The 15,185-nt window shown below is 38.3% G+C and overlaps 1 protein-coding gene across 1 annotated transcript in view; it reads right to left on the bottom strand.

The window, feature by feature from the left end:
- Positions 1–3,079: 3,079 nt before the first annotated feature.
- Positions 3,080–15,185, bottom strand: part of alp3 (alkaline phosphatase 3) — a 28,703-nt gene continuing 16,597 nt past the window's right edge. Inside the window, exons 7-11 of the mRNA XM_047392529.1 lie at positions 14,213–14,282; positions 12,448–12,582; positions 9,952–10,143; positions 8,303–8,419; positions 3,080–6,612 (exon numbers count right to left, since the gene is read on the bottom strand). Of these exons, the coding sequence (XP_047248485.1) occupies positions 6,422–6,612; positions 8,303–8,419; positions 9,952–10,143; positions 12,448–12,582; positions 14,213–14,282 (705 nt within the window). The 3' untranslated portion in view covers positions 3,080–6,421. The remainder of the gene's footprint in view (positions 6,613–8,302; positions 8,420–9,951; positions 10,144–12,447; positions 12,583–14,212; positions 14,283–15,185) is intronic.

Genomic DNA, 15,185 nt, shown 5'->3' with positions numbered 1-15,185 from the left:
TATGTTCAAGTTCAAACGGGAAACAAAAAATCCCAGAGAGGGTTTTATTCATAAATGTTTGTACAGATGAGGATATAAGGCTTAAAAATAAAAACCATCAGCTTTTAGCACAATAAACATTTCAAAAGAGGGTATAATGGACCCGAGCTGTGCGCGTCTGTTTGCTTATGAAACAATTATAAGTGGGAGAACTGTCAGTCAGATAGGTTCTTCTCCTGCTTTTACATTTTACAGGATAGGAATCTTCTGCAGCAACTTTCCCTCTCTGCTGCGCGCACTCGACCGTCATTTCATAACACACCCCAAGCTGCGTCAAAAGAGACAAAGCCCACGGAGGCCCGCTCAGCTCCCCCGTTCATGGCATTTATCCGATGCCCTAGCGCCACCGGCAGGCCAGCCGCGGTACTGTCAGCTAACGGTGCCGGAGTACCGCGGAGAAAGCCTGTTGCGCAGCACAACGTGTGACTGCAGAGCTGAGGAGCAGAATATGTGCAACATGTGATCATCAGAGAACTTTGCGGTTCATTACTGAGCAGCTACTTATTTCCTGTCCGGCTTTTTATTAGAGAGAAGAGTGATGTAAGCTGTAAATGACCAAAAATTCTGATTTTGAGTTTTTGATGCAATTAATCATATATTGTGCATTTAATAACGATGCAGAAGGGCGTGATTCGGAATGATTTTGGTTTTGGTTAAAGTGATAAAATTATATGCACCTAAAATATTTTGCAAAAGAATTAATTCCCTTTAGGATTGTCCATCAGAATCAATTTTATTGGCCATGTTTGTGTGTACTAACAAGGATTTTGACTTGAGATTTTATGGCTCACATCGTATACCAAGATCAATCCAAACAACAACCACAATGTGTAAAAACACTTAAATAAATAAGGACAATGAGAAGAATGTAGAAGTGTGGGTTTTTGATATAGATATTTTGTCACATGACAACCACCAACTTCAGCTTGTATTTTGTTGTGATCTCATGTGGAAGACCATCAGTACATAACTGTGAAGTTGAAGAAAAGTATACATGGTTTTAAAACATTTATTTACAAATACAAATCTGAAAAGTGTGGTGTGTGTTTGTATTCAGACCCCTACACTCAATATTTTGTAGAACCACATTTCGCTGCAATTGGAACCACAAGTATTATGGGGTATGTCTTTACTTTGTACAAGAGAGTGACATTTGTGTGTATTCTTCTTTGCAAAACAGCCCAAGCTCATCAGACCGGATGGGGTCCTCATTTTCAGGTCCTATTAAGATTCTCAGTTTGATTTGGGTTTGGACTTGGCCTGGTTTGCCTCAGCCATCCTAATATATCAAAATGAACATGAATATCATGTGCCTACTGAAGAGAAGCATTCCCACAGCATGATTCTGTCATGATCCTTGGGTGTTAGGTTTTAATTCCTATTTGTGTTTTTTTTTATTATTGTTCACTGGATTCCTTATTTTGCTCTACTCAGTGGTTATCATTAGTTAGATGTTGTTTTCTTATTTATCCCTTGGGCTTAGCATCTTAGTTTATTCCATGTGCACTCTAGTTTATTTCCCCTTAGGTTTCGGTTTCTTTTTCCTTCTTTATTGAGTGTCCTGCATATGTCTGTTTTGTCCCAATCTCTTCCTTCAGTTACTTAGCCTTCACTCTGCACTGCCGCCTTGGCAGTTAAGCTTGTTCAACCCACCTGTGCCTGGCCATTACCTTGATCACCCTCACCTTTGTTTCTCATACCCCCCCGGGTAAAACCGGACATTTTGACAGATACTACCACCACCACTGTGGGAAGGAGTGTGTTCTGTATGCTTATGATCTATACTGAGATTAAATTACACATAGGTGTACTCTGTTTACTAATTAGGTGACTTATCAAGGCAATCAATTGTAATAGATATTATTAGAGTTGTTAAGGAAATTGGGGTGATCACAAATGCACATTGCACTTTCAGATTTTTATTTGTAAAAAATAAAATATGAATAATTTTCTCCCACTTTACTTTTGCTACTTTGTGTTAATCTGTCACCTAAAATCCCAACAAAAGACACTGAAATTTGTGTTTCAAATTTTTTGAAATGACAAAGAGTAGAAAAAGGTATGAATATTTGGGTAAGGCACTACTGTACATTTAAGATCTTCATAGACCCATAATGGATTTAGCCAGAAAACATCCAACCTTCCAAATGTGGCCATGAGAAGTTTTTATATGATCAGCCTATGAAACTGGTTTGGTCATGTACAGCTAGGCCCAAATTATTAATGCCCCACAACAACTTTAAGTTTAAAATTATTTTCATTTAATCAAGAAGTTTTATTGCAGATAGGAAATAAGATAGACCTGTCTTAAAGGATATTAAACTATGTATAAAGAGTGTCAATTACAATGGTTTTTATTTACATTTTAATAAAAATGGTATGTTAAATTTATTTGGACCCTTCTCACTGTCCAATAGAAAATCTTTATTAGTATTACAGCCTGAAACAAATTTTTCTGCTAAACATATTTTTTCATGTGTCCACTTGTTTTTTAGAGGTTTATCTTTGCTGATGAGCTCCAAGGTTTTGAGGTTATAAGGCCTCCTTGCCATCACCCTAATCTTTAGCTCCCTCCTCAGATTTGCTATCAGATTTAAGTCAGGACTCTAGTTGGGCCATTCCAAAACATTAATTTTACTTCCAGTCAGAAGAGACATGTTGGTGAAATTAAAAGATTACCTTAAAGCCAATTAATTTGGGGTTTAAGCCACATTATGTGTGCTTTTAAGGAGGGCAGAGATGAAATGGCAGTGTTCCTCCTGCAGACCAAATAACTAATCTGTTCCAAACCTTCTGGCCCTCATTGCTAGAGATGAACAAACTGCTAATTAATGTTTGGATTTTCATCAGCCAAAATTCAGAAAAGATGCTATTATAGATTTGAGAAGCAGGTTAAGTCAATTGAGAGAAATTGCATTTTTGTTTGAAATGAATGTTGGACGTCCAGAGTTCAACTATACGAAAATAAATACACCACAAAATAATGAGAAATATTAAATAATTTGCATTAGGCTTCCATATGTTACAATAAATGACAAACTCTGAAGGTGAAGTTTAATGCATTTCTTGAATAATTCTCTGTGTTTTTGTCTCTTTAACACACAATGTTTATGTCACCTTTTGTATTTATACATTTATACATCTATTAATATGTCTCCAAGTGAAGCTTTTCTCCACTATCTGATCTATGACTGAGTCCCTGTGTAAAAGATGAGGATCTGAAACAAACATGATGAGGGCCTCTGGCCAGGCTAAATGAGCTCAAGAAGAGTCCAAATCAGGCTTAACAAACTCCAATCCCCACCAGATGTTCAGAATAATTACTACAATCTGTCACAGATAAAAATAGACAAACTTTAAATATTTTGCATTATTAATGGACTGCCGTGGTGATATCATGAAACACGCCGCCTCAAACCTTAATTAGCACAGTAGATAATGGAGGAAAGGATCAAAGCAAAAAGGAGCCATACTTGGACGCCTGTTGCATCACAGGTTGGAAAATTATAACCTACTGCAACTAAAATCTTATTAGTCAGCTTCACTGGTCCTACATGCATTTTACATCACATCTATAAATTATTTAATCATATAAATTTAGTGTGTATATTATATTTCTACCAATATGTGGTGAAGGTATTTGGAAGTAGAGCCACTGGCAGCAAAATAAACCTTTAGTATGATGCTAACATCACTTTGCTGACTCTTTTAAACATTCTGTGTTACTCTGGTTAAATAGCTAAATTTTTGTCTCAACCTTAAAAAGCTTCCTCCAGATGCACAGTTGACATTTGACTCATCTGCACGGGCTGCTACAAATTCCAACTATTTAAAGGTGCAGATGCTTTTTTCCTGGTCTGCACTGACTCTGTCCATGTTGATGTTAAACTTGCTTCACTGTGGAAAGTGTTGCTGGTTTACCAAAAGTTTTCAGTTGATGGCAGATTTTTCACCTTGGTGGTTCCTGGGTTGGTCCTGATCATCTTGATCAATATTGTATTTAATCTGAGGGTGACAGTTTAGGTCAAATCCATATAGGAACTCATTTTGGATTGGATGATGCAACTAACCTTTGGCCTCTGGAAGGACCTCAACCCTACTGACATTTTTTGGACTTTGTTGAAAAACCAGGGCACAGCAGGAAACCAACATATTTAAATAAACTCTAATATGTCTGCCAAAAGAAATGGTAAAATATCCAAACAGAATTATGTTATAGGAATAAAAGGTATTTGTCTTCTTACAGATTTGTGGTTTTGGTTTTTGTAACATTTAAATGTTGTATATTATCAAACAAATATTAATATCAGACAAAGAGAACCAGATGTAAATACAAAAATGCCATTTTCCAATGATGTTTTCACTTAAGGGAAAAAGCTATCCAGACCAGTTGTTGATATTAGTTGGACATCTTGTCAGTGTAAAAGGTTTTAGGACAAAGTTTGGATATGGACTTAAAACAAGGTAAGGTAAGGACACCTTTTTATTTGTGAATCAGTGTGGTTGTATTATGATCCAAACCAATTGTTTTCTGCATCACAGCCACTCCTGATACATTTTTTTTATGGTAAACAATCTGAGTATTTTCCTTCTACCTGCAAATGTTTTTTTTTGTACCTATCAGCCAATATACTGAGCAGATTAAGGTTCATTCAGATGAGACACTTTTTCCCCAGGTCAGTACAGACTGTTTGTTTCTAATTCTAGGTTCAGGGAGACAGAGAAAAGACCTTGAACTGATAAAGAAAGCTGATGTCTCTCTCTTTTCCTTTATTATTCAGAGTTAAGATGGTTAAATAATTCTCTCGTATTATGTTATAGCTCTGCTTGTCACCAGTAATTATTGTCACACCTTTGACTCTCATGTGGAAGGCGTTTAAGAGAGTTTTAATAGAGGGTTTTTCTGGGATAATGTGCTGAAATATTTCCATCCTTGATAAAGTTAGCAGATGGTTTTGACACATTTGTTCCCAAAAACATCATATTGAATGTGTCCTTAGAAACACTTCATCTTCCAAGTTTGTTTTCTCACTGTTGAAGCTGTCACAAGATATAGTGGAAAATTTCAGGAAGTCAGCAGGATTTTAAAAGCGAGACACCTCAATGCCATGTCAGAGAAGAAGAAGAAATAAAAAAGTGAGATGTGTGAAGCTCCGCTTCCATCTTAATAAGCAGTTATGGTGTTCCTGTAATGATTCAAGTTTTTGTCACACCATGCCTGGGATTTCTGTTTTCATGTCTCCACGCTCTTTCTGCCTTGTCTCTCCATTTCAATCATTCTCATTCAGCCCACCTGTGCCATCCCTAATTGCCTCTCTGTTTCACCTGAGCGTAGTACTTCATAAGCTCTCCCCAGCCTCTGCCTCTCTGCCAGATTATTGACCGCCTTCTCCTAATAGAGAGCCAGCAGTTTTTCCTTGCTCTCATCTATCTCCTTGTGATCGGCCAAGTTTATACCCTCTAATGATTTTTAGCTTGCTCCTGTGTCATGGCTTAATTTACGGGTCCTCAGTGTAAACCTTTACAGTTCCGTCTGATCACCTGGTCCAAGTGTGACTGCTGAAATTTATTTCGCTATTTTTGTCAACATAGCCTAAGACTGTCTGCCTGCAACTTTCAGGAGACTGTTTCCCTGCAGCACTCTGGAAACCCTTTGTTTTTCTACATATCTTTCCTAAGAAAATATTTTTCTTTACACCAGAAGAGATTCTGTTCCCTTGGGACTGAGACTTACAATTATAAGTGCCCTTTCACCTATCGGCTATAGTATTGAGATGGGGATCAAAAACACTCATTTCATCCAAACACCCAAGTTTGTTGTACAGACACCTGTTGCCTGCTCTCATCCCTTAGAGCCTTAGAGCCACCCAGGCCAGTTGTGGAGACCGCAAGTCTAGACTCCTGGACAGAGAAACATATGAAAGATGGAATATTGCACTAGCTAAGAGCCTGAGACCCAGCAAGTCAGAGCTAAGGTTTCCCTGGACATGACACTTCATGTTTAGGTTTGACATGTCCTTATCTGAGGGTGAAAATAAGTCAAAGTGCTGAGACACAGTTGGACCTCTGGGCTTTTTGAGTCTATAACAACTGATTTTTTAAAAGAAAGAATAAGAATCACATCTGATTCATAATATTATTGTTTAAATAATGGCAAAATGCATGAGACTGACTTACATCTTGATAATACATTAGTATAATTTAATATAGTACTTATTTAGGCCACAACTCATTAAGGTCGTGTAATAAATTTGTCACTCGGGGAGTGGGGGTGTTACATGAGTATGGTTAAGGCCAGCAGCAAACTGAGGAGACTGCTGAACAGAGCTGCTGAAGGCTGAACTGCCCAAGACCTGTTGGGGGGGTTTACAGGTGGTAACGCCTACCCCTGGCAGTGCCTCATGTCAGCACCCACACAGGCAGCGTAGCCCATAGCATGGGCAATGTAATTTTGCTCCTGGACCCCACTGAAGAGGTGAGCCATGGGTCCACGGGCCAGCACTGCAACATCCTCCCCGCTGTGGGTGGTGGAATCTGAGGGGGCGGCAGAAAGCTGGACGTAGTCTTTATCTTCTACAAAAGAAAAAACATACAGAGGGTTATTTCATTCAACTGGATATATTCAACTACATTTGAATGTCTAACCTGCAGGAAAGGAGCTGCATTCTCTGTCTACTCAGAAAAAGTTCTAACTACACAAGAAGATGGTGTTTGCCTGATTTTGTTATCTAAATACTTGCAGGTTGTTATTTGGGGCTGAACACCTACTGTTAAAAGGCTGCAGTCATTAAATGTGTAAAACAGCACATGGAGCAAAAAGAAAATAAGGCTAAAGGGATATTATGTGAAAACGGTAAAATGGTAAATGACCTCCACTTCTATTGCACTTTATGAAGTCCCCAGAGACCCCAAAGCGCTTTACACTACAAACAGCCATACACCCATTCATACACACATTCACACACTGACATTGGTGAGCTACATTGTATCCAGCTGTGTCTTGCCCAATGACTAAGTCCCCAATGGTGATTCGAACCAGCAACCCACCAGTTACAGGACAAACCCCCACCACTGCCTCATGTGCCACAACTGTCACCCCCTGTAAAGAGTCTCCTTTTCGGTTCCTAATAAGTTTTATTTCCAGGGTTGCCCTGTATTTAGCTCCAATCGTCTTCCCTTCAACTCGGACCAGCCTCCCTACTAATGCTGAAGAAAAGCAACTCCACAGAATGATGCTGCCACCTCTGTTTCACCCAAAATATGCGGTGTTTAGGGTGACGAATAGTATTAGCTTTCCACAAATAGTGTCTTGCAAGTAAGCCAAAAAATGCAGCTTTGGTCTCAACTGAACAGAGCACGTTCTTCCACATGTTTAATGTATTCTCACCATTGCTCATGGTAAATTGCAACCTGGACTTGCTTTATGAATTGCTAATTAAAAATAGCTTTCTAACTGGCATACATCCATAAAGGTCAGATTTATAGAGAGCTCTAAGTATAGTTGTCCTGGTGGGTTTAACAAAGCACTATGAGATGTCCAAAGCTTTGAATATTGTTTTGGAGCCTAATCCTGCTTCAAACCTCTCCAACACTTCCTCCCTGACCTGTCTGCTGTGGTCTTTATGATGCAGCTTGTTCAATAATATTAACAAATTTACGAAATACATGACCTCTGACGGTAGTTGGGTGGATTGAGTTTTATCCAGAGGGGTATCAAGTAAAGGGGAGTGAATATCAAATACACAGATTTTTTTTGTCAAAAATGGTAGGCCTTGTATTACTTTTTCCCATTCACAATAACTCACTGTACTATCACTTAAATTTCCAATAAAACACCTTGAAGTTTGTGGTTGCAACGAGATAAAATAAAGATGAATCCTTTGCAAAAAAATGTAGTCTATCTATCTATCTATCTATCTATCTATCTATCTATCTATCTATCTATCTATCTATCTATCTATCTATCTATCTATCTATCTATCTATCTATCTATCTATCTATCTATCTATCTATCTATCTATCTATCTATCTATCTATCTATCTATCTATCTATCTATCTATCTATCTATCTATCTATCTATCTATCTATCTATCTATCTATCTATCTATCTATCTATCTATCTATCTATCTATCTATCTATCTATCTATCTATCTATCTATCTATCTATCTATCTATCTATCTATCTATCTATCTATCTATCTATCTATCTATCTATCTATCTATCTATCTATCTATCCAAAAAAACAGGGATTGTTCCTTACTGGTGGTGACATTGCGGATGTCAGGGCGCTTGCCGTCAATGATTTTGTGACCAGGTCCATTGCCGTACATCAGCGTGGTGTAAGGTAGAAAGTCTGTACCCCACAGAGGGGATTTACCTGGAAAACATATCAGATTAAATGTGCACTTTTCTTCTGTTTCTTCCTTAGTCATATACACATGCACATACAGTGGTTACTGAAACACACAAGCAGAGCAAAAGAAAGGGTTTGCAGATCCCCAGGGGGCTGCAAGAGGTCTCAAGCTTGTTGAGTGTCTCAGTGTTTCTCTCCAGATGAGCCATTAGCCTGGCAAGTCTCCCTGCTGATGAAGAGCTTAGAGTTTCACAATCCGATTAATCACTGCTGCACCACAGGGAGAGGAAGGAGGAGATGGAGGATGAGGGGGTACAATCAAGGTAGGACAGAGAGAGCCGAAAAGTTGAAACCGCATCAAACAACCACACAACTGTAGCCCAATCAATACAGGTTTTGAGGGCTGATATTGATGTATTTGTGGGCTGTATCTTCTAAAGGGAAAGAATTGTTCCAGCAAACACTTAAAATATCAGTGTTTGCCATGGATTTTGTTGGAAACATCTGTGAAACTTCGGTTCAGGAACATAAAGGCTCACTGTGATCCAAACAAGACAGGAAAGCACACAGTAAAAAGAAGTGTTAAGAATCTGACTTTTTCAATTCTGTTCAAGCATGAAGCTCATGATAGTTGTATTCATTTCTATGTCCGAATTTGAAAAATATGCAAGAAAATGTAAACAATCTTTGAGACTAAACAAAAGGTACCACACCCAGGGATTTAAAAGAACTCCTTGGTGCGCCACATAAAATAAGCTTAAAAAAGATTTAAATTACAGGTTGGAATTTAACAAAATAGGTAAAAGCCAACGGGGGTGAATACTTTTGAAATGTACTGTATTTCTATCTAACAAAGTGTGATTGAAAAGGCTCTTTTGGTGCCAGAAAAATACGCTTTATAAGGAATTAACCGCTTTGAAAAACAATACAAATGCAAGTTGTAATTAATGTGTTTTATGCTTTTAAGAACTTTATGTTTTCTGGCTCTATAATGCAATGGAAATTACCCTTTAATTGAGAAGCTATACCCTTGTCTTCATTAAAGTGCTGAATTATCTCAGTGTAAGCTCAAAAGTTAGTGAAGAGAGAAGACTGAAAAGTGAGAGCTGATGGTAAAGAGGTCAACAGCATGTGAGGAGGGTAAGGAGACTCTCCATCAGGAGAAGGGGCTCTGATACAAAAAGGAGAAGGTGAGAGATAGGGAGGCATTGTGGTCGATACTTGGAGACAGGTAGAGGGAGGAGAGATGAAGAGAGGGAAAGTGACTGAAATAGAAAGGTGAGCAGGAGAGAGGCTGCTAACAATGTGTTTACCTAGACTGTAATTGTAGGGAAGACAAAGCGTAGGAAATGTCAAAGTGCTGGTGGCTGAAGCACTCTGAAGCTGTGAGGAAGCAGGTACTGATGCACAGAAACAAACACACACACAAACACACACACACGGCGGGGGAAAATGAATTAGAAGAGACAGGCTTAGGGGGAAAACGAGAAGCAGACTCAACCTTCACACCAACATGTTATACCAAAACCTGCAGACAAAGTTAAAGCGGAAATTACCCAGAATGCTTTGACCTCGAAAAGGGAATCCATTCAAGGTGAGAGGGTGGGAGTGGTCGGCTGTCACTATAGTAAGAGTTTCCTCCTCTTTGGTTAGATTGAGTCCTTTGGCAATGGCGTCATCGAAAGCCACAGCCTCATGGAGAGCCATGTAAGCCCGACCTGCATGGTGGGCCTGGTCGATTCTCCCCCCTGGACACATGTAGAACAGAGAGGCTTAAAGAGAAAACTGCAGTGGGGTCATGTAGTGGGGAAAAACAATGGCCTGCTCAGGTGATAAGAAAGCTAAATCAAGTGTTACACTTAAAATTCTCACCAAAATCCCTTGTTTTTAGTTGAGCTTTTAACTTTTGAATCACAAAATAAAGTTCTGATCTTAGCTGTTGACATTAAAAGACAAATAAAATGACAAAGAGCAACAGATAAGGCCACAATATTTGATTATTATTTTAATTGTGTAAAATGTTCTATGAAAAAAATACTAAAAGTAAAAGTAAAGTAAAAGTATGTGATTGTTTTTGACCGGTTTAATTTTCTTAAATCCTTATATATAAAACTTGTGTGCCAAGATTCTTTTTTAGAAATTTGGATGCTGATAACAGTATAACACGTGACTTTTTGGATGCTGAAGTTTGGGCATGGGTTTGCTTTAAAAAGTTACAGTTTCAAAACTACTAAATGTTTTTGATCATGCTGTTCCATAATTAAATATTTTTAATGAGATCCCAGAGAATTTGTTGGAGTGGGCGGAATTTTCTCCAGTAGGATGAAGTATAGAGTAACAAAGCCCTTCCCCCACCTATTGCAGCTCAATATTAGTCAGCCGGTTTAAAAAAGACAGTCATAATGGGGAAGCTAAAGGTGTGCCACATATCACTAATAATGCCGTTTAAAAACTACATTTGGCAAGCTACATGTGTGTGTTGAGGGGCGCACTGCAGGCTCTTCCAGAGCAGGCAGTCTGACAAATTAATTAGGTCATATCAGTTTGTTATTCTTGTTGTGTTCTATAAAGAACAAAAAAACAACAAAAATAATGGTATAGATAACACTGTTACAGTTGTAATTTTTTTTTCTTATACTGGCTTAGCACCAGTAGGAGTAATTATTGTTTCTTTGTTTAAAATTAAAGCAATGCGATCGTTTAATAATAAAGTGAAAAGGTTAAACCAGCCACTGTGTATTAATGTGCAAACGCACAGCAAACGGATAAACATGCTTCAAACACATGAATAATGCAACTCCTAAGCACAAAAACACAAATGCAACAGAAAAACACTACAATAGAAACATGTCGCAATCCCAGCATATAGACAAAAGCAAGAAACCTACAACCAACAAAACAAACGCAAAAGCAAAACGCTGCAATCACGGAGAATAGACAGAAGCTGCAGACGCCAAAAACAACAGCAAGGTAAAAAAAAAAAAAACGCAAACTAGTTCCACAAAACAGAAGACCACCAGACCACTAGGGAGCGTTGAACACCAAGACACACTGGGATCAGACCAGACCAGTAAAGACATTAATGGGATGTCCAGGAGAAAGTTGGAGAGAGCAAACAAATGTAAGTTTTCTGTCATGTTTTTTCTTTTTGATCTTTTACAATATTATAGAACAGAAGCATATTTGCATAGGTTATATTAAATAGCCCCCAGTGGTCTAATACATTTCCATTTGGTGGAGTGAGCTCGCAGCTTTTTTTTTTTACTGCTGTTTTTGGTATTTTTTTGGTATCTATATTCTGTGAGTGCACCTTTTTTCTTTTGCAGCGTTTTTCTGTTGCATTAGTTTTTTTGGAGTTTGCATTATTAATTTATTTGCTGTACATTTTGTTGTTTGCAGCACAGATACATAGATCCACATAGATCTCAACCCAAAATAAAATTTTTGTGGCTGTAGTGTGTCAAAAAATTTAATAAAATGTATGAATGCTTTTGCAAGACACTTAATATTGCACAGTGACCTAGAGGCCAGATGAGAAGTTTAGATCTCAGGGAGCTGTCAGTGATTGGGTGCACCATATGCCTACTTCTATTTCTACATTTGTCTGTTATTTTTAAGTCATTGTGAAGACACTGGGTGAAAGCAAGTTGTCCCCAGGCAGCTGCCTCAGATTATAGGAGAGATGGATGAGGAGGGCAGCGCAGCAGCCGAGTGGAACAGAAACACATCAGCCCCTCCGCTCCCCAACTATAGCACACGCTGCAGCAAACTCATTGAGCTGTGGGCAGAATCAAGCCACCGGATCTACTGCAGGTACATTGTTCTCTGAAAATATGCATTGTGGAAGGTGGAGATGAAGCTGAATCCATGAAGGTCACCCTATGCCTTCCAAGATTAGTTCTAAAAAATGAATTACTGGAAAAGTACTTTTTTTACTGTAATTTGTGAAACTTTGTAACTACTGGTGAAGACCAACAAAAAATGTGTATCTGGTACAGAAAGAGGCACTATTTGTGCAAGAGCAGCCACAAGATATATTTACTGATCCTTACCCTCCACTAGCAGGAAGAAACCTTTTGGGTTTTTCTGCAAGATCCGGATGGCCTTTTCTGTGGTCTCAACAATGGACGGATCCATGCTTGGGTCCCTCTCTACCTCATAACGCAGATCCCCGGGTTCAAACAGAGCTGTGAAGAGACAGGCTAACCAGATTAGAGTGATGCATCACTAGTTTAATCCGAGGGGAGGCTCAGCTGCATGGTTTTCATCCCACTACTATTGTTTTTTTTAAAGCATCAGAAGGAACAGATCACTGTGGAGAGCTGGAGATGACTAGATCACTACCTCGTCCTCACAATCACAGCACAAAGAAGACTGATGTCAAAATATATTAAATTAACTGAGGTCTCTGCAAAAGGCAAACAAGTTTAAACATTTTTTGATTTTTTGATCATAGCTACAAACAGATTTAAATAGCTACTAATGCTTTTTCTATTGCTAATGAAGGGCTGTCCTCCTGATTTCTTAATTTAAAAATCTAATCTGAAGTTGTTGGTTTTCACCTGATGTTTAGCAGCAACTTTCAAAACTCAAGCTTTAAAGACACAGATTTAAGAGACCACATCTGCAAAGCATGGGTCTCATGCAGATGTTTCAACTAGAACTGGTAGGATGAGTGCACTAATGGTACTTGAGAATCAAATCTAGCTTCTCAAGTGTGCTCTAGTCCTCTTCATGAAGTGTTTTCATATTTATCTTACAGTGTTCTCAACATATGGCTCAGTAAGTTTTCTGCAGCAGTACAGAATACAAGTAAATATCTGAAGATAAAATATGAATCACTGATCATGTTATGGTTTGCGAGATAGAACCCCAGAATGCAGACGAGCAGGCAGCGTGATGGTAAGTGAAAAAAACAATTTAATAAAAAATAAAACTCACTCTAAAAAGAGGCAGGAACAAAACAACGAACGGGCAGGCAGAACAGGCAAAAAACAGACTTGGCCAGGCTGGTCGAGACAGGTGTGGCGTGACTACAGGACAAGAGCAATATTTGAATAATGTTTCTGCAATGAACACCTGAACAGGAGTGTATATATGGAGAGTAAACCAGGTGGAGCTAGGAGACAGATTAGTTTGGAGCAGGTGAACCGGATAAAGATAATTAACAGACAGAACAGAACGTGGCTGGAGCAAGAACAGAGTCTCTTGAATACAAACAAAAACTAAAGCATGACCAGAACCAAAAACCAAACTTGACAAAACATGAACAAGACTAAAACATGACCAGAAAAATAATAAACAGAACCATGATTCAAAAACTGTGAGACAAATATAAGAAAAACCCAGAAACCAAAAACCAAACAACCGCAAATCATAACAGATCAGACCACAAATAGTCATTTTTTGAGTGCATTAGCTGCATTTAGCTATATTTGGTTCTGCAAACTAATGTCTCTAAGTCATGAGCACATGCAAAAGTTGATTTTTTTCTCTAAGAAACAATTACAAACATAGTCTAAATGGATGCTTTTTGGTTAAAATTTCAGTCTTAAAACCCTTTTGGCTAAAGCTGTCACTATACGGTAATATGATGTTGAATATTAATACTATCTGAAATGGAATTACAGCAACAGCATTGATCCTTTTATCATTTTCTCATAACTATCAAAACAATTTTTATTGTAGCTAGTTGTTCCTTAAAAAATCTGTAGGCAGAGTGTCATGACAAATTATACAAATATTTACGACTGGCATCATCTGTAAGAAGGAAATACACCAAACGAAGATGGAAACACATGAGAAACAAATTATTACCCATGAGGTAGTCTGTAGCTTCAGGGTCAACAGCATCAAAATCAGTTTTATTCCATACATAGTGGGCTACCTGTAACACAGAGACCAAGAAACTTAAAACCATGGATAAAATAAAACAGATTGTGCTTGTGGGTCAGTTGCTTGATCATTCGGTGTTATACACACCTTCAATTTCAATATTAAACTATTTTTTCCACATCAGTGAATGAAGCCATCTAAACAATCCTTTTATTGTTCATTGTCAGATCTGCTCTAAATTTATCTGCAGATAAATTTAGGTTTTGACCTAATAACATACAAACAGCACTTTCAGTTGTGAGAAAGTTCTGGCCTTCAATCAAAAGATCTAATTTCAAAAAGGATTCTGTTCATGTCCAAATTTGAATGTAACATTTTGAAAAACCATTTTGACATTAATTTGATCAGATGACGTCCACCTGATAAAATTACAAACAAGTTGGAAAACAACCTTTTTAAACAAAAATTTCAAAAGAATCTGCTGGGCACACTTGACTCCAGATGCATTGTTTCATCCCCCAACACAACTTGATACTGTAACACAATGCAGTACAGTCACTGTAGTTTAGGGGTAGGTAGGTAGGTGTTCTGTTGGTTACAATTAACAAATTGTACCACAAGATGTCACATCATTTTACATACTTGACCTTTAATATTTTTAAAACAAATTTTCACCCCTTATCTGGCACATAATAAAGGAATTTGTTTTATAATCACTGCATGATTCAGCTCGGCCTTCAACACCATCAACCCAGACATCTTTCACCAGAAGCTCAACCAGCTCACAGAGCCGACCTCCACCTATCAGTGGATCACCAGCTTGTGAACTGACCAGCAGCAGCATGTGAGGCTGAGGAGCATCTACTCCCGGACAAGAACTACCAGCACTGGCGCCCCCCATTGGTGTGTTCTTTGACCTCATTCTTCAACACCCGTCACTCGAAATATCTTATGG

This window comes from Girardinichthys multiradiatus, chromosome 18 (assembly GCF_021462225.1).
Source record: "Girardinichthys multiradiatus isolate DD_20200921_A chromosome 18, DD_fGirMul_XY1, whole genome shotgun sequence".
In the NCBI taxonomy this organism is placed as follows: Eukaryota; Metazoa; Chordata; class Actinopteri; order Cyprinodontiformes; family Goodeidae; genus Girardinichthys; species Girardinichthys multiradiatus.
This window is presented reverse-complemented; position numbering and strand designations above follow the sequence as displayed.